This window comes from Nannospalax galili, unplaced genomic scaffold (genome assembly GCF_000622305.1).
Source record: "Nannospalax galili isolate Female #2095 unplaced genomic scaffold, S.galili_v1.0 scaffold329, whole genome shotgun sequence".
Taxonomy (NCBI): domain Eukaryota; kingdom Metazoa; phylum Chordata; class Mammalia; order Rodentia; family Spalacidae; genus Nannospalax; species Nannospalax galili.
Window position 1 is genome coordinate 1,177,791 of NW_008360321.1, and position 19,303 is coordinate 1,197,093.

Consider the following 19,303-nt stretch of genomic DNA (forward strand, 5'->3'; position numbering starts at 1 on the left):
GTGAGATTCTGTGGCCATCTCTCTCCACACCTGCCAACATGCGCATTCCTTCCGGCTCACCCCCTCAGTCCCAAGATGGCTCCCAGCCACCACCATAGTCCATGCTCCACAGCAGGCCTGCCCCTTGGAGGAACTAGCTACTTGGGAGACAAGGTAGGATTCAGGCCTCTCAGGCAGTCAGGGAAGGAGGCTGGTTTCAGGAATCCAGGTTGGGGGTGGGACAGCCAAGGATGAAGGCTGATCTTAGGTATGCAAAGGTGAGGTGGGAGAGGGAAAAGGCTTTGAGGGCTCAAGGGGACTAGACTGAGGAGTTGGGTCGGTCTGGATGCAAAAGATCAGGAAGCAGTGGGGAGTCAGGGCCAAGAAGGTAGTCCAGAGGTCTGGGGTGCCAAGAGAAGAAATGGGCCAGTGCCCATTCTAGGAGGAGAGATGAGTTGGGGGAGCTGTTAGGGTGATGAGGTTGTTGCAAAGTGTTTTAAAGAGATTAATCCTAATTAGCTATTAATAAGTGTAGCCTTACTTTTAAATTGTATGATTTAGAGGTGAACTGAATCTGCCCTAGTTTGCTCCCTGAGTAATTATCAGGCTCCTCTTGAAAGGAGATAAATATGGATTACTGTTCTCTGCATCCTCTTACTTCCCTCTTTCTGTGATAAAGAAAGCTACCGTCTCTGACAGATAAACTCCTTTTCACCAAAAACTAACATGATCAGTCTCAAAATTGTTACTTCTTAAACCAGTAGTAGACCCAGATACCTGTAATCCCGTACTAAACAGGTAGAAGGAAGAGGGTTATTTCTGTGTGTGAAGTGGGATCCTTTATGGAGAAAATGTCACTCTTTAAAATTGGATATCAAAGTAATGAATAGATACATGAACAAATTTACTCATCAGGGATAATACTTTTCTTTATATACTATTCTTGTCTGAGAAATTCTAGATGCCCCATGTTAAGAAACATGATTTACAGTATTTAAGGCCAGGGATTTAAGTATCTCTGCCAATCAGTGGAGAGATAGTTTAGACTATTGGGATTTTGACAGCAGTTACAGAATCTGAATTTTATTGTTAGAATATTCAGAATTATGAATAAGAATTCTGGAAACCCTCATGATATCTGAGATAACATTTGAATTTAACCAGAAAGGAATTTATTTTGAAAACCCCAACCAAAATCCTGGCATTGGATTAATGTAATTTACTGAAATACACACACACAGACACACATACACAGCCAGACACATCACACACATACACACACATACACAGAGCCAGACACACCACACACACACACAGACACACACACACAGACACGCACACAGACACACACACATACACACACAACTCTTAAAGGCTTTGGAACATTCTAAATATATGGAAATATTAAGAACAAGTTCTATAGAAATAAATTTTGCCTTTTTTTTTTCTTTTCTCTTTCTGAGACAGGGTCTCCCTGTAGCCCCAGCTGTTCTGGAACTCACTATATAGACCAGGCTGGCCTTGAACTCACAGAGATCCACCTGCCTCTGCCTCCCAAGTGCTGGGATTAAAGGCATGTGCCACCACGCCCGGCAAATTTTCCCTTTTTATATAGCATAAGCACTTTGTATGTTTCGGTGTTTGATATATAAATTGGTTTGTTTAGAGATGATAAGTTTTTGGATGAAGAGATGGCTGTGCAGTTAAGAGCAATGGCTGGTCTTGCAGAGGACCTGGGTTCAGTTCTCACCACCCATGGCAGTTAACAGCCATCTGTAACTCCAGTTCCAGGAGATCTAATGTCCTCTTCTGACCTCTGGCAGGTATCGCACGAAGCTGGTGAACTTACATACACACAGGCAATGTGTATATACTCTCATACACATAAAATAAATAAATAATAAATAAAATTTTAAAATGATAAATTTAAATAACATGTTGAAATATATGAATCAATTTATCAATTTGTTGGGACTATATTATAAGCTTTCTCAAGCAATAATATATTTTTAAAATATTGTACATCAATTTTAAGAACAAATAGAAGCATCACATCTTTAAGGAATGTTGTTTTATTCTGGTTAGAAAAAAATATTAAAAGCATGAGAAGAAATAATAGCATTGAAGAAATACAAAGAATTTCATTATATTCTGAATATTACCTTCTCCAGTTTCAAGTAGAAATCCAAAAAGGAAGATTTACTTTTCAATAAAGAGCTCATGGGGAAAACAAACTCATTGAATACTATCCTTGCTATGTAGACCTTTACCTAAAGAGCTTCCTTTAGGAACAAATTATTTTGTAGAACTCCAAAGTGTGTCTTCAGGGTTAAGCTGTGAACATTTTTTTCACTTTTAGAATTTTGTCTCATTATTTTCCTTGGGAAACAAATCCAAACAACAACCCACATAGGAATAAGGTTGCTACTTAGTCTGGCTTTAACTCTGTATCATGTAAAAACACCTGGATCACCTGAGAGCTGCCAGCTTGCTCCTTCGCACACATTATGTTTATCTATGTATTCTCTACTGGAGAGAGATATTTATCCCTAAACCTCAGGTCAGCCTATACTCATTAAGAGTGGACTGAAGTAACAGAATTATGTGACTAGATCAAACTGTAGCTTATCATCTAACCTCAAATTTATCAAAATGAATAATCCTCCTAGGGGTTGCAGTACCTATCTTTTAAGGAAAATTTGATCTATTGGAGCAAGCAGAGCATCACATAGGTTGTTGGAAATGGCAGCACCAAGTCAGATCTTTCGAAGTGTTTGAGGCCTTATGGAAAATAACAACATAACACTGTCCCTGGATGGAAACAGTAAAGCTTGCTCTGTAGGTGAAAAAGGCTCTAATTTTTTCCCATTATTATGAAAGCAGCAGCACTTTTCTGGTATTTAGGATTCAGAGGATTGATCTGATACTGTTCACAGTTTTACTTAAAAACCTTCCTATCACACAGATTCACAGTATTTTCTGAAGAACAGATGGTAGAGACTAGAGGAAGAGACAAACATTGTATGTTAAACATTTTATTGATCAATTAAAATATCATAATTTGAAGTGTTGATTCTACTGTGGGAATTATGCCTGTCTGTGTGGGATTGAAAAAGACATTAAAAGTGTGTGTGAGGGAGATGGGAACTTATTGTATAAAGTTTAAATGAGAAGGGCTATCGGTGTCCTCCACCACACTCACTTCTGTGTGTTTCTGTCCCTGTCTCTGTCTCTCTCTGTCTCTCTGCCTCTGTCTCTGTCTCTGCCTCTGTCTCTCTTTCTCTGTGACACACACACACACACACACACACCCCTCAGGTAGACAGATGGTTTTCTGTCAAGGTGTTAGTAAACTGTCTCTCCATCTTGAATTGTGCCTCTGGGCCCTTTGAAAACTGCCTCTTTTTACTATTTTTAAGACCAGTTTGACAAAACGATGTAGGCAGAGTAGAATGAAAAAGCCACCTGTGTGGATTTGTTGAAAAAGCATGCTCTAAAGTTTGTAGCTCTTTAAAAAGAGTTGTATTATAGAGAGAATGCATCCCCACCATCAAGCACAACTTTGTGCATACTTTTTTCCTATGGAGGGAATGCTTGCAAACCCAGTGCCATTGTTTCAGTGAAGGAGCCTACTTGCCAGTAATTTTCAGTCTTGTTAACTTTTCATCCCTGAAATATTTATGTATGAGAGCTTCCAGTGTTTATAGAGACTATTTCAGCCATCTTTATAAATTATGATATAATAAGTTGAATAAACTGTTAGAATCCCACACAGTTTAATAAGACCACAAAGGATAGGAAACACTAACAACCGTCATGAAACATATAGTTTTAAAGCATTTCAAGTTGTCATTCTGTGCTAAAAATATTCTCCACTTCTTAGAAAAAGGAAAGTTAGATCATTAATAGAGATTTCAATGGCATTAACATTTAGTTTACATTTGGCTCACATATTTATAGGAAAATATTGCAGCCAAGATGAATGTAGAAACAAATCCATTATTTATGGAAGGTGCAGGAAAATATCATCCTACAAATGGTCCTTGTGTGTCCTGCCGTGCCTTTGCATGCCCTTGCTCTTCCTTAGAAGCCTCAGCTATGTCCACTGTCGGTATGGGCTGCCTCTCTGACAATGGTAGGGTTGTGGTAAAAACTGTCTGCACCATGTAAGTTATGGAGCCTGATACAATGCATACGATACAAACAGTGTGTCTGCCTCCCTTAAATTATGGCTGTTCATGTGACCACATCGTTGTTCCCAGAATCTATGCCCTTTGCCCTTGATCTCATTTCTGCAGGATTTAGACAAATGTCAGACTCTTAGAATGCTGCCCAATAGTGATCTTGATTCCTGAACTTTACTGGGAAAAATAAGTCTAAATCTATAGTTGAAATTATATGGACGAGTACTTTGTAATTGTATTAGCTAAATCACTCCTGATGCAAAAGAAGCCCCAGTCCTGTGCCTGAGACATCTGTCTTTAAATTTGACTCGGGTCTCTTAGTTTTCTGATCTTGAGGATGACTAATGCACTTATCAGACTGGATCTTCTTTGATTTGTTGCTCTTACATTTAGTGCATAGAGAGATTCTAGAGATTCTCTTTATTCCTAAGTTCCCAGATATTATTTCTAAAGCTTTCTATTTCTAATTGTCAAAACAGAGCACTTTCAGAAACAAAGCAAACATTGCTTGGCAAGAGATCCTAGAATAAAGATGGTGAGTGCTTAGCACTTGATGGATGAACAAGTGGTAAGAGACTGCCATTCGGAAGCAAGAGCACCACTCCATGGCTGGTCTTAAGCCCCTTTGGGGGAGGGGAAGCAGTCTTTAATTACATCTGGAACTCATTATTTCTTTTTGGAGCCTCTTTCCAGATCAGCTCCCCCATCAGCCTCCCATTGCGCAACAGAAATTCCAGATGGTTCCCTCCATATGCCGCGCTCATTTTCTCAAGTAGAATAGATTGGTCATTGACAGAGTAGAATGGAGTCACTGCAGTCAACAGGACAAGGGAGAAAGCTTTGGGCCAAAGTTAAGCTAGTGGGGGTCCATTATATGTTTAAGTGCACTGTGTAAATAACTTTTTCTGAATGATTACTGGAAATGTCTGGAGACATCACAGAAATGATGCTACTTTTAGAGAATGTGGCATAATAGCCTCAATTCACACCTGGACAAAAGAGAATGCCCTCATAAGCTGTCCTTGTGTCCGAGGACTGGTTTGGTCCTGTGCCTGATCTGCTTTGGAGGCCATTTCAGTGTGAATTGTGGATTCTTTTCTTCATGTCACTGTCGTCTCTACAAAGGGATGCATGGAGAATTTCCTGACTGAAAATCTTGTATGGCACATGGTAATTTCATTCTAGCAGAATTGTGTAGCAGTAGTGTTGTAATAAATATATTTTCCAATTTGAAGCAGCTTGCAATGAAAATAGGACCAACTTCCATTTAATCAAAGAGAATCATCACTTCAAGTCTATCTCATTATTTTATTCATGATCTATATTACATAATGGTGGGAAATAGCTCTGCTTATCTTTGATTTCCAACTACTTGACAAGATTTGACATATCATTAGGAAGGAAAGAAAGAACAAAGAAAAGAGAGAGATGGTTCTAGGAAATTTAAAAATGCAAAATCAAAGAAATGAGAGCAATGCTTCCTTTCCTGTTTTCCATCTATACTTCCCCTCTGACTAACACTGGATTTTATGTATGTGTGCATTGCTTGGTGTTATTCTTAGGACACATTGTACACTAGAGATTGCTCTGGGTCCTGCAAAAATAAACATGAGCAAAGAAGTCATGCCTCTGGCGCTATACAGTTAGTATCCTTAATCTTTCTGATTCCTAGGAAATTGGTATATTTTGGGGTGAGCATCAGAGAGAGTGAGAGAGAGAGAAAGAGAGAGAGATCTGTGTGTATTCTGTGGCTGAGAGAAAACATTTATTGAACTACTTTTATTGCTTTATATAATCAGGCTCTATAGGCAAACATGGACTAGAGTTGGGGACAGATAAGGGTAACTGTCATTTTTAAAGTTGTTTGCTTTAAATGATTTTTATTTCAAAATTGCAAGTCCATAAAATATCTGATAAACCCAGAATATCCCTTGATATTTTTCTTTTATTTGATGTTTTGGAAAAATGCCAGAGATAAGACTGAGATGGGTATTGATTTTTATCTGTTTTGCATCATCAGTTATTTTATACTAGCTAGTAATGAATTCATGAATTTAAGGTCTGTATGTACTAAACTCAACAGACATGGGAAACATTTATTTAATTTCTTTATTTTAATGTTACAATAAGCACCAATTTTTTTATAGAAATGACAAGATTCTTCCTATAATAATATGAGAGGAAGGACCAACCCATAAACAATGGCCTCCTATGTGCAGGACTGTGTGTGTATGTAATTCAAATGCTGTTTCAGTGTTCTGATATAACATGTAGACAGTGACACTAACGTACCAAGGACGTTCCCCAGAGGGAGTAGTGGAGATCCCTAGCAAAGAGGTTCCTTATCATCAGAACTAAAACTTGTGCTGTTCCCCATGGACTAGATGGTGCTGATGACGTTGGACCAAGGCAGCACTTTGGTATCCACTACTCTGTTCAACTGAGGGAAAAGAGGAGGTGAGAATAGGCAAATAGTAGGGAATGGGCTAGAGATGTCTTCCTTCAATTCTGCCTACGTATTATTGGCCACAACTCTGTCATATGACTTCATCTGTCTGCAAAGAAGTCTAGAAAGTAGTCTGAATCTCTAAACCCAGGAGGAAGAAGGAACTGATTGGCTGATAGCCCTATAGTCTCAGCTACAGAAAGGCATGGCTGCTCTTATAACTACAGAAGGAGGCCCAGGAACAGCTCATGACCAGTAAATGTGCTTGGCCAGGTCCTTAAGAATAGTAGTGAATAATTCTTCCCTGGAATGAGAAATGAAATTATGTTAATAAAAAAACTCTTAAAAATCTTTTTACATGTGTCAGTGATTATGATGCATTTAAATTATGAAAATTTAAATACCAGTATCTATTTGATATATTTAATTCATGATGAAGTGCTGCTAAGCTTCAGAGAACATTTAATACTATGGCTTACATGAAGTATTTACTGTTTCAAGTGAAAATGTTTTATTCATATATAACTATAGTGTTAAGTTCAAACAAAAATCTATGATGATTTCTAATGAAATTTTATGGAAAAGGCCTTTCTGAAGGGGGTGGGGGAAGAGAATAATGGTTTTAAATCACCCAAGAGCCTTGTAGCTCTGCCAAGCAAATGGACCACAGTAAAAATAACGATGCTCCCCAGCATTTGCTATGCAAGCACTATGTACTCTGCAAGGTGAGAATTAGGGAGTTATGGATGTCTTACCATACTGTATAAGCACTTTAACCTATTAACTCATTTAATACTTACCCAAAAACCTATGAATAAAGCAGGTATTATCTTTCCCACTTCACAGACAAGATAATTGAGGCTTCAAAGCATATTGTTGATCTCCCATTATGCAAGTGACTGAACTATGATTTACAAGCAAATTTTTCAAGTCCAAGACCTTAGCTACATTTTTTAAATTAATTAAAAATTTTTATTTATTATTTTTATTTTATGTGTATAGGTGTATTGCCTGCATGTGTATAAGTGCACCCGTACTGTGCAATGCTCATGGAGGTCAGAAGAGGGCATCAGATCCCCTGGAACTGGAATTATAGACAGTTGTTAGTCACCATGTGGGTGCTGGGAATCTAACCCAGGCCCTCTGCAAGAGCAACCAGTGATCTTAATTGCTGAGCCATCTTTCCAGCCCCTTATCTACTTACTGTTTTGTACCACTCTGAAATTAGAGTCAAAATGAACAGGATAAAAACATAGGGAATTCATTTTATCTGTATATTTGCACTAAAATGTTTGGGGACGTGACCACTGATTTTTGGACATAACATTCAACTTATGTGAAGGAATGACACAATTTACTAACCATGGGCTTCTTTCTCTACATTTTACTAAGTCCTTGCCTCATGCAGAGTACTTGTTCTAGGTGATGCCCCTGGTTAGAACTAGATAGCAACAGGAAGGGGTGGGTGGGGAAGAGAATAATGGTTTTAAGTTACCCATGAGCCTTGTAACTATGTAAATGGACACATGAATTTCCAGAAGCTTAAAACATCAGTGGGGGATAAAGGGTGAATCTCGTTTTAGATATACATTGAGGAACCTTTTGCTCTTCTGCAGACAGAACTGTTCTTGTGGATACTGATCTCCCGTTGCTCAAAGGCCTGTATGTGATGGGAACCTTGGAATTCCCTGTGGACAGAAGCAATGTTCTGAGTGTGGCCTGCTTACTCGTTGCAGGAGGGCAGCTGAAAGTTGGTGAGTAAGGGCACAGGAACTGGGGGTGTGATAACAGTTAAGCTCTGTGAGACAGCGCTCTGGGGGATACAAGGTAGCATCAGGCTGCTTCTCAGTTTAGGCTAGGGCAGACTAAGGCTAGGAGCCGGTTTCCAAGCAGAGCTTTAGATAGGCACAGAGGTGACTTCTGCTGCCTTGTGCTCTGATTCTGTTATCAATCCCATTTTCCAGTCCTATTTTACCCTCATTTCAGGTCCCTTTTGGCCTCCTTCAGGTTATATATCAGTTCTTTTAAAACATATTTAATTAAAAAAAATTTATGTGTATGAGTATTTGGACTGCATGTATATAAGTGTACCACATGCATGTGATGCCCTGCAGAAGCTAAAAGATCCCCTGGGACTGAAGTTCAGACAGTTGTTAGCTACCATGTGGGTTCTGGGAATCAAACCACATCCTCTGGAAGAACAGCCGTGCTCTTAACCTCTGAGCCATCTCTCCAGCCCCAGATCAATGCCTATGTTGGCTATAAGAAGTCAAACTTCACATGACTTCTTTCAGAAGTGCAACAGGAGGATCAACCAACACACAGTAGAATTCCAATTACTGTCTCAACATAGTTCCCTTGGACAACAGACCTAAGGGTATTTTTTGGTAGTATACGTGGGGTGCATATAACCAACCCAGGGAAGGGATGAGAGTGAAAGGAAGACAAGAAAATGGAGGAAACTATACCCGATGGCCACAGACTGCCATAGAATAGTGGGAGGGATGCCTTCAGATAACCTTGCAGAAACTTTACATCTTGGGACAGAATTAAGCAGGTAGTGGGGAAGTCAGCAGTACATCTGCTCCATCTCAAGACCATTAACTTCTCCTGTTTGGTTGGGTTTTGTGACTACCTGAGAAGCTAGTGGAGGGGCCAGAGAGCCTGTAAGTACTAGGAGATGAGAGTTCTCTAGTTGGGAAGTGAGGTATACTGCTGTTCCAGATCAGGCAGGATGAAGTGAATCTAGACTGGGTTAGTCAGACCTGTGCATTGGCCTATTTAAAAACAACAACAAAAAAATTGTGTTGTTATCATGAGGCCAGATGCTTGTAATAGTATTCATGCTGAATGTGTATGTCCTGCCCTCAAAGAAATTACCTTTGAATACAGTGAGACCTTTAATTTACCACCAAAAAGATTAGGAGATAATTGTTAGAAACAAAAATATTTTATCTAGAAAGAAATCTCTAATGAGAAGTAAATGTTAAGTATCATGTTTGGAATCATACTTTTTAACAAATCTAGTGGGGAAAAAGTTCTAGGCCAAACTGTTCAAAACTAAACCACTCTAAGATGGTGCCTGAAACTTTCCTTCAGGCCTGTTCTTGAATATGTGTAGTGACAGCAAAAATCATAACTTCTCAAGGCAAACTGCGCCCTTTGTTTGAACTGTTCGTACTGGCCAACGTCTTTCTCCTAATTTCTGTAGGGTCTGGTTCTATGGTCAGCTTCCCACGTGAACATAAGGCATTGCTCTCTGCAGGTCTTCATTCATACCCTGAGTCTTCTCTGTGTTATGGTTTTCGGCACCCACAATTTTAACCAGGCCTCATAGATACTGCTGGCTTTAAGTTTTAAAATTCTAATCTACTGTATAAGACTGAGAATTTTGAAAAAGTTGCACAGAGGAATGATCATACATGATCATACTTAATATATTTTTTTGGCCTTTTTGAAGCAGCGTCTTCCGGTAGCCCCAGCTGGTCTGGAACTTACTATGTAGACCAGGCTGGCCTTGAACTCCCAGAGCTCTGCCTGCCTCTGCCTCCCAAGTGCTGGAACTACTGGCAAGTGCCACCATGCCTGGCCATACTGCTTCAAAACCAATTTTCTTCACACATACACACATATGCACACATGTGAACATATTCACTCATACAAGAGAACACAGCTTAAATCATGGGGTTTAGAGTTTGATAATCTCTTTAAACATATATTTATTTATTATTTATTTTTTCTCTCTCTCTCTTGTGTGTGTGTATGTGTGTGTGTGTGTGTGTGTGTGTGTGTGTGTGTGTGTCTCTCCCTTCATCATGTGGGTCCTAGAGATTGAACTCAGGTCATCTGGCTTGTTGGCCAGTGACTTTACTCAGTGATCCATCTCACCAGTCCCAGGATATGATAATCTTTTTGGCAGTGTTGACACTGTAGGAATTTCTCTAAATCATTATTTAAGGGCATGATATTAATAGCTTGATATTTCATAATACATATGGGAATATATATATTCTATATTGATTTATTTAACTACTTTCAATCACTTTTTAATTTTTTACCAGTGTGTGCCTATTCTCAGCCTGCCTAGAACTTGCTTTGTAGACCAGACTGGCCCTGACCTCACAGAGATCCACCTGCCTCTGCCTCCTGATGGCTAGGATTAAAGGTGTGCACTGTCATACCAAGTACCACTTTCTGTTACTGAGTAGTTAGACTATTTAAGACTTGTCCGTGGAACTTGCTCTGCAATGAGTATCTTAGCCTCTCTCCCTGTTGACACCTCTATTCCCTTAGAATAGACTTTTAAAAAGTAGAATTAATAGATTTAAGGATCAGAGCATTTTTAGGGTCATTTGATATTATTACTAGAGTTTTCTTCCAAAACATTATACCTATTTTCAAATTCTACGCATTTCCATATTTCTCAGAATTATGAATTCTTGGCATTCTTCTTGGCACTGACACACTGCATGTCTTTGCTTTGTTGAGTTTTTCTGAATTAAGAAGCCAGAGTCAAAGTATCATTTCCAATGGTTCCTGACCTCTTCTGAACAGAGGGACATAGCTTAGCCAACAGCATGACTCTAAGTCAGATGGACTGAGGCCAAACCCACAACAGCCACACACAGGTTGTTTGACCTTAAGCAGATCAACCTCAGAGGGCTCCATTTCTTCATTTGTAACACACTTAGTGATCAAACCTACTGCAGAGGGACATCTAAATTGTTAGATGCAGCTTCTCATCTTAACTCATCAATGTTAAGTACTTGGTCAGGTTGCCCACACAATCAATAGCATGAACTGGAATTTTTTTTTTAGATGTAAATAAAAGAACTATTTGCACAATTACAAGTGAAATGGTCTACATCTTAGGGCTAGTAAAACAAGATATTCTTCCTATCCTTTGCTGTAAAGGATGGAGAAAAGGAGTTGTTACAGGAACCTTGCATTGTGGGTAAGTATGGAGATGGTTGCCAGTCAGAGGCAGGAGTTTCTGCATAGTTAGGGCTCCACTGACCCATGGGAGGGTCTTACAGACATAAACGCTCTAACTTGTTTCTTCTCTTTTGTTTCTGCTGTCATTTCTCTTGCCATGGCTGGGAGTCAGAAAGAACTCTGTGCTGCTGTATACATAGGCCTGCAGTTGCCTGGGGCACTGTGCAAAATAGAGGTGGCAGCTTGGAAACACAGGTATCCACAGAAGCTCCCCAGCACTGTTGGCTTCCAGCTATCAGAACAGATACTATTCTCCCATCAATACAGCCAAGAAGCACAGTGGCTTTGCCAGCCACATCATATGTTCGTTTTGCCAACTATATTGTCTACGCTAAATCCTCTTCCTTTTCTATGTGGTGCCTCAAATGCATATATCTACATTTTATACTTGTGGAGGGTTTATTTTGTTTTTCTTTGGGTATCAGAGAATGTACGTGTAATGCTTCTTCACTTGTCTCTTCATTTGATTATTTTAGTTCATCTCTCCCCACTGGGCGAATAATTTTGTATTCTGATCTTTCTCTCATTGGTATTATTTCCGCATTTATTTTATACTCTATAAAATCCTCATCTAATTCACTGATGGATATATTCAATAAAAAATAGGTCCTGTTTGTGTTACTATAAAACTATTTCTAACTGGCACATTCTTTGGCTAGTGCCATTCTTTTCTTGGTCAATGATCTTTAGGCTTCTATGTAACTTGTGGACTGAAAATCTGTACCTTTGAAAGAAAGTGACACTGTGCCACTACCCAATTTTGCTTTACACAACTCACATATGTTTTTAAAGTCTCTTCCCAACTTTATTTTTATCCATTATTATAAAATGGCACGAATTTTTTCCTCTGTGCTTATTGGAACCCATCTGCCCAATCCTATGTGTGTTATGCCTGAAGGAAGACTTTCAACCCATCTGTCCACACCTACAGAAATCCCAACATGAAATAGATAATGTGACTAGTTAGTAAACAAACTTAATAGATGTGGACATTGGCACAACATACTGCCAGAAAATATCAGCTCTCTGATGCCATTTGTCCCAAATCCTAATAGGGTGGAATTCTGTTTTTTGGTGGTTTTGATTTTAAGGCAGAAGGTGTTGGCAAAAGATATCAACTGATTTTTAGCACAGTAGAATAGTAGAATGCTAGAATTGGAAGGAAATTCAAGATCAAAGCATTGCTTAGAGAGCTACATTTGTATCACAAACCCTAGACTCAACCACTTTCTTTGCTTCACTGTTTGTTGTATCAGTCTCATAGGACACCCAGAGGGGCAGAAAGTGTAGTAGACAAAGAAAATAGGGCAGAAAATTGACCTTTGTTCTTTCCTTTCTATACTGACTAAGTGGGGCCTGAACATAAAATGTTACTCTGCCCACAGAACAAATAAAAATGTAACATGTATTTCCTTTTAAAAATACTTATTTTTAATTATGTGTATAAGTGTGTGTGTGCATGGGTATGTGCACACAAGCGTAGGTGCATGTAAGGCCTAGAAGAGAGCCTCCGGATCCCCTGGAGTTTGAGTCACAGACAGTTGAACATCACTTCATACTGAGGCTGGGAACCTAGCTTAGGTCATAAGCAAGAGAAGTTCTCATTTTTAACTACTGAAACATCTCTCCAGTCAGCATATATTTCTTCAGAGAGAGTAACTTTTAAAAAATTAGTATTTATTTATTATTATTATTTTATGTGTGTGTGTACCCATACCAAGCAATGTCCACAGAGGTCAGAAGAGGGCATTGGATCCCCTGAAACTGGAGTTATGGACAGTTGTTATCTGCCATGTGGGTGCTGAGAATCAAACCCAGGTCTCCTGCAAGAACAGTCGGTGCTCTTAACTGCTGAGCCATCTCTCCAGCCTGAGAGTAACTTTAATAACCTCAGTGTCATTTATCTATTCTTTAACAACTTATTTTTTGGATTATTCCTTTAAAATTTTTATATAACATTTTTATTCATGTGTGTGTGTGTGTGTGTGTGTGTGTGTGTGTGTGTGTGTGTGTGTGTTGGCTGTGTACACACCACATCAGATATGTGGAGGTCAGAAGGAGTTTGTTATTTCCTTCCATCACGTGAATAATGGGTAATGAACTCAAGGTTTTGGTTTGTTTTTTGAAACAAGGTCTCCCTTTGCTGGAACTTGCTCTGTAGAACAGGCTGGTCTCAATCTCACAGAGATCGACATTCTCTGCCTCCCAAGTGTGTGCTGGGACTAAAGGTGTGCGCCACCAGATCTGGCTGTCTTTAACATATTCTTAAGTGTCATTGAACATATCAAATACTGAAAGTGAAAAGTTATTCATCTTGAGTTAGATCAAAACTATAGAATTACTTTCATGAATAACTTTTTTGATAAAGAAATGTAGAAAAGAAGTAGAAATTAAGAAGGAAATAATTCTCCTGGTATGATGACTTTCCAGTATCATTTATTTTTGTTTTTATTTATTTTTATTTTATATATATGAGTGTATTGCCTGTATGTATGTAAATGCAACCATGTGTGCAGTGCCCACACAGGTCAGAAGAGGGCATCAGATCCATTAGAACTAGAGTTAAATACTGATTTTAGTTACCATGTAGGTGCTGGGAACTGAACTCAGATCTTCTGCAAGAGTAGCCAGTGCCCTTAACTGCTGAACCATCTCTTCGGCCCCCTCCAGTACCATTCAGACATTCATCTTTTCCTTTTTCTCTTTCCTCCTTTTTTCTTTCACATTTTTTTTTCCTTTTATTGTACACCAATCAGTGCCAGGCATTGTTCCGGGAAGGCATTGTTCTGTTGTTTCCAGAGGAACAGCAGAAAGGATTTCTGCTTGTGTTTTCTGTTTGGGAAAATAGATAATAAAATAGTAAAATGAACAGGATTGATAAATTTAGAGGGCAACATTTGTTTTGAGGGAAAGTAAGTAGGGGGATGTATGAAGAGAGGCCTTGTTGACTGTTGACCTTGTGTGACCTCAGAACAAAGAGACCAGAAGGATCTTGACTTATAAAGATTTGGGAAAGAGAACCCCATATTTGATGAGAAGTTCAAGTAAAAGCCAAGAGGCAGGAACAAGTGTGTTGTAGTGCAATGAAGTGTAAAGGTAGCTGTTGGAGCAAGAGAACAGTGAGGAGTAGCAGTGATTTTTTTCATGAACAGTATGAACTTCACGATGAGGGCTGGGGTTTCAAATATGTGGAGTTGTTCTCTAAATTATTATAGAAAAAGATCTAAATTGTGCCAAGAATTTTTCTTTTTTAAAAGTTAAAAGCTACCAAGAAAGGGAGGACCAATGTTTTTCCAGGGAGCTTAGAGGTTACCCAATCCCAAGTGGTCAGCTCTAAACACATGTACATATGAGCAATGCTAAGTGGATTCAGTAGGATGTGTGTGTGTGTGTGTGTGTGTGTGTGTGTGTGTATGCATGTAACAGTAATAAAGGAGAAGTCTTGAATTTGAGAGGGAGTCAGGAGCATGGATGGGGTTGGAAGGTGAGAAGGAGGAATAGAAATGACATGAGTATAGTATTCATATATGAAATTCTTAATAATATATTAATCCCCCAAACCTATATATCTCTTAATTAAGTCAACTATTGTAATTATTTCACAAGATATATATTCAGCATCATATTGTAACCATTGTGAATCACATCTAGGAAGGGAAAAAAACCTATCCAAAATAAAGAAGAAAATGTTATTCAAAAACTAAAATAAAAATTAGCTTTGGATCTCCACAAACATGTAAATTCTAGTCTATGATTTTAATTCTAGTCTGAGACCAATGATTCACACAATCACAGAGACTCCCAATCTCACAGTATTCATAAAGAAATTGAGATTGACATTTTTCTTTGTCCCAAGTTCTCAAAAACAAGACCAGAATTAGCCATTCTTCTGGTTACCTTTAATATGCCCTTGAAAACTTCCTGCAAACTGTAACTTTACTCGGAAGCTTTTCCTGTCTCCATTTAGTAGATTGCATTCAGTTTCATTTTCTAATCCATTCTATCAATTCTTGTCATTACTGCACTTGTTTTATGATGATAAAGTGTCATTTTTCACAAGTGCGCTCTTCTTTAAATACTAGACTTCTTCAGCCATTTTGTGCAACTTATTTCTTATGAGATTTCCAATAATATATATAATTGGTATATAGATGAGTGCCTGGATATATCTAGGTCTATCGTTCTTCTCAATGCTTTTTTTCTTATAACACATCATATTTAAATGTTTACCTATATCTGTGAGGAAGGAATTATAATGTGCATCTTTAAATGGTCATAGTTTATCTCCTATATGAAAGGAACAGAGAAAATATGAAAACACATTGAAAAAGTTAGTGATCTTGTACAAATCCAAATTCAATTTTTACAGTCTTAGAGTGATTAAAAGAGGCCAACTCAAAGTCCCCCAAATAAACAAATTTTCTGCGTGTGTGTCCCTGGAAAAGACTCCTATATTAAACCTCACCCATTTGTAGCTCAGGTACCATTGTGGAAGAGGGAGTGGAAAGATTTTAAGACTCAGGGTTGGTGCATGAACATAGGAAAACAGAGGCTTTCAGGTCACTGGGAAGTTGCTCATGTGAACTTACAGCAATAGTGACAGCATGCACAAGACCCATCCTGACTAAATCAGACCCAGAATAGAATGGGGGAAATGGGCAGCAGGCCCCAACCCTAGCCTAGGAACCATTGGCAACTGATTACTGCTGGGTGAGGGAGGGTAGCTCCTGTCTTTCTTTTTCTTTCTTTCTTTCTTTCTTTCTTTCTTTCTTTCTTTCTTTCTTTCTTTCTTTCTTTCTTTCTTTCTCTCTCTCTCTTTCTCTCTCTCTCTTTCTTCCTTTCTTTCTAATTGTTAATTTTCACCTTTACTGGAAAATCTTAGCATTAAGTATTTTTTCCAAAGACTAATTATACATTTGATTATGATAATTTGTGTTGACTCATTGCAGTACTTGTTTTTTGACACAGAATACTGCCTTAGCTGGCTTGGAACTCAGATATGTAGGCTGTGCTAACTTCAAGCTAGAAGTAATCTTATGCCTTTACTTCCCAAGTCCTGGGACTACAGGTGTGCACCACCACACCCAGCTTTTCTTTGCAGTATTTAAAGAAATATAGTTCCTGTGTGCGTGTATGTGTATCTGTGTGTGAGAACACTTGTGAATGCACATGCAGGTGGGGACTAGAGGTCAACCTTGGTGTCATTACTCAAAAACCAACTTGTTTTTTGAGACAGGGTCTCTCATTGGGACCTGGAGCTCACTGATAAGGCCAAGCTGGCTGGTTAGCAAACTCTAGAGATCCACCTGTCTCCACATCTCCAATACTGAGATTATATGTGCTCGCCACTCAACTGGCTTCTTTATATGGTTGCTGGGATCAAACTCAGGCCCTCACACTTGCATGGCAAGCACTTTACCAACTGCGCTGTTTTCAACTCCTAAAAATATAGTTCTTGACCAAGTATGGTGGCACACTCCTTCAAGCCCAGGACTCAGGAGGCAGAGACAGGCAGATCTCTGTGAGTTCAAAGTCAGCCTGGACTACATAGTGAGTTCCAAGCCATCTGGGGCTGCAAGGAGACCCTGTCTCAAAAAGACTATATATATATATATATATATGGAGAGATGGATTAGTAGTTAAGAGCTCCATCTGCTCTCCAGAGGACCTGGGTTCGGTTCCCACATGGCAGCTAACAGCTGTCCTTAACGCCAGTTCCAGGGGATCCAGTGCCCTCGCTTAACCTCTGTAGGCATTGCTTGACATGGGTGCACATACATGCAGGCAATACACTCATACACATAATTAAAATTTTTAAAAATATATATTCTATTTATTATGGTTCATAGTTGAAATAATAGTTATACAATATTGTAATCAGTGTAAACCCTATAATACATAAAATTGAATGAGGTTTTAACCTTTAAAAAAGATCTCCATTTCATTTTAGAATATACTGTTTCATATAGAAAAGCTCATTTTTAAATGCGACTAACACTTAGATGTTTGCACATGCTTCTCTAACCTCTATATATCTGATTATTACTAGTTACAGTCAGTTATTTTCTGAGATCCTTGGCACCTGAGCATGGATATAAAGCTATCAGGTAGTTTTCAATGGTAATGTTTTTCACCTCTACTAATTAACATGAAGCAAATTTTTATGCTTTTACCCCAAATGTAGCTCATTTTTTTATTTCTTGATTTTTTATGTGTATTTCATACAGAACATCCCAATCTTATTCATCTATAGACTCACATCCCAAATGGCACCCTCATGCAGTCCATATATTCTGTCATCCCTGTTACTATACACTGTGTTGTCGGCTCCCCGAGCTGTTCTCCAGTGCTTGTCCATCTGCTGACTCTACTCTGTCTCTCCAGAGCTCCTTATTTTAGGAAGATCAGCTCTTCCTCATCTAGTAGCAATCACTTGTCAATATTCCTTTAGATAATATTGAGGTCTGCTGTTCATTTTCCCAGTTCTATGCTGGGTTACTGTCTGGGAGTCTCTTGGGCTACCCTGGCCAACAACTGAAAGGAAGGTATCTCCTGTCTGGCAGTTTCTTGTTATGTAGCCTTTAGCTATACACATGGACTCATGTAGGGATATTGTATGTGTAATTTTTCAGTAAGTTTTTGATCTAATACAATTCCCTCTAGCTTTTTTTTATATTAGCTAGGCATTATTTATCTCTCCTCTCTCTCCCTGTCTAATCCTTTCTCCCTTACTTCCCCATTTAAAGTGTTCCCATTTTCCCTATTTCTCCCTTGATAATTCCTGTCTGCTATGGTCCCACTGAAGGTGGTATAGTTTGATCAATCGGTATGGAGGAAATATTTCCTCTGTGTTGACCCTCTTCTTTGTAGACTGGAGACTGGTTCAAGTCATCTGGTAGGGCCTCTATAGCCTCCTTGATCAAGAGGACAGGTGACTCACCACAGTTACAGGACATTTTCAGAGAGGCTCCATAGTCCCCTGGAACTTAGTTGACCTTGGAGGGCAAGGAGCAAAAACTGTAATTTAAGTTCCTTTGGCCAAATTAGTATAGGCCTCAAAGTATGTCTGTTAAACATCCAAGAAGATTAGTTCCACCAGTCTGGTACTTTTAATTACCATGTGCTATATAGACAAAGCTTGGGCAAAGATCAAACATTCTCAGATAAACCTTGCATAGACATGTATTATATTCCTAACGCTATATGTATGTATAATTTGCCAGTAGGTTGTTGGACTAATATGATTCCCTCTGGTTTTTAAAAACTAGCTAGGTATTATTCATCTCTTGCATTGTCTAACCCTTCTACCATGGTTTCCACATTTAAAGTGCTCCCATTTTTCCCATTTCTCCCTCAATGATGCCCTTCTCCTATGGTCCCACCTCTCTTGAGCTCCTTCTTTCCGTTTATCCCCAAGGTGCCTTGTATAACCCTCCATCCCCCATCCCATTAAAATAACCCCATTTTTATCCACATCTCCCTTATTAAGGCCTGTTTCCTACTGTTCTTCTCTTTCAGATTCTTTCTTTTCCTTTACCTCCCTGGTTCCTTTTCATTATCCTGGTTCACTGTAGTTATGTCTGGATACATACTATTTATCTGAGTTTGATCCTAGGATCCACATAGGAGGGAGAACATATGTCGATTTTTTTTTTCTGAGATTGTGTTACTTCACTTAGTATAACAGTTTCTAGTTCCA

General features: G+C 38.8%; 1 protein-coding gene across 1 annotated transcript in view; it reads left to right on the forward strand.

Annotated features, from left to right (window-relative positions):
- The window catches only part of Pkhd1 (PKHD1 ciliary IPT domain containing fibrocystin/polyductin), a 563,112-nt gene that overhangs the window by 318,013 nt on the left and 225,796 nt on the right, over positions 1 to 19,303 (forward strand). Inside the window, exon 53 of the mRNA XM_008825215.3 lies at positions 8,226 to 8,363. Within this exon, the coding sequence (XP_008823437.1) occupies positions 8,226 to 8,363 (138 nt within the window). The remainder of the gene's footprint in view (positions 1 to 8,225; positions 8,364 to 19,303) is intronic.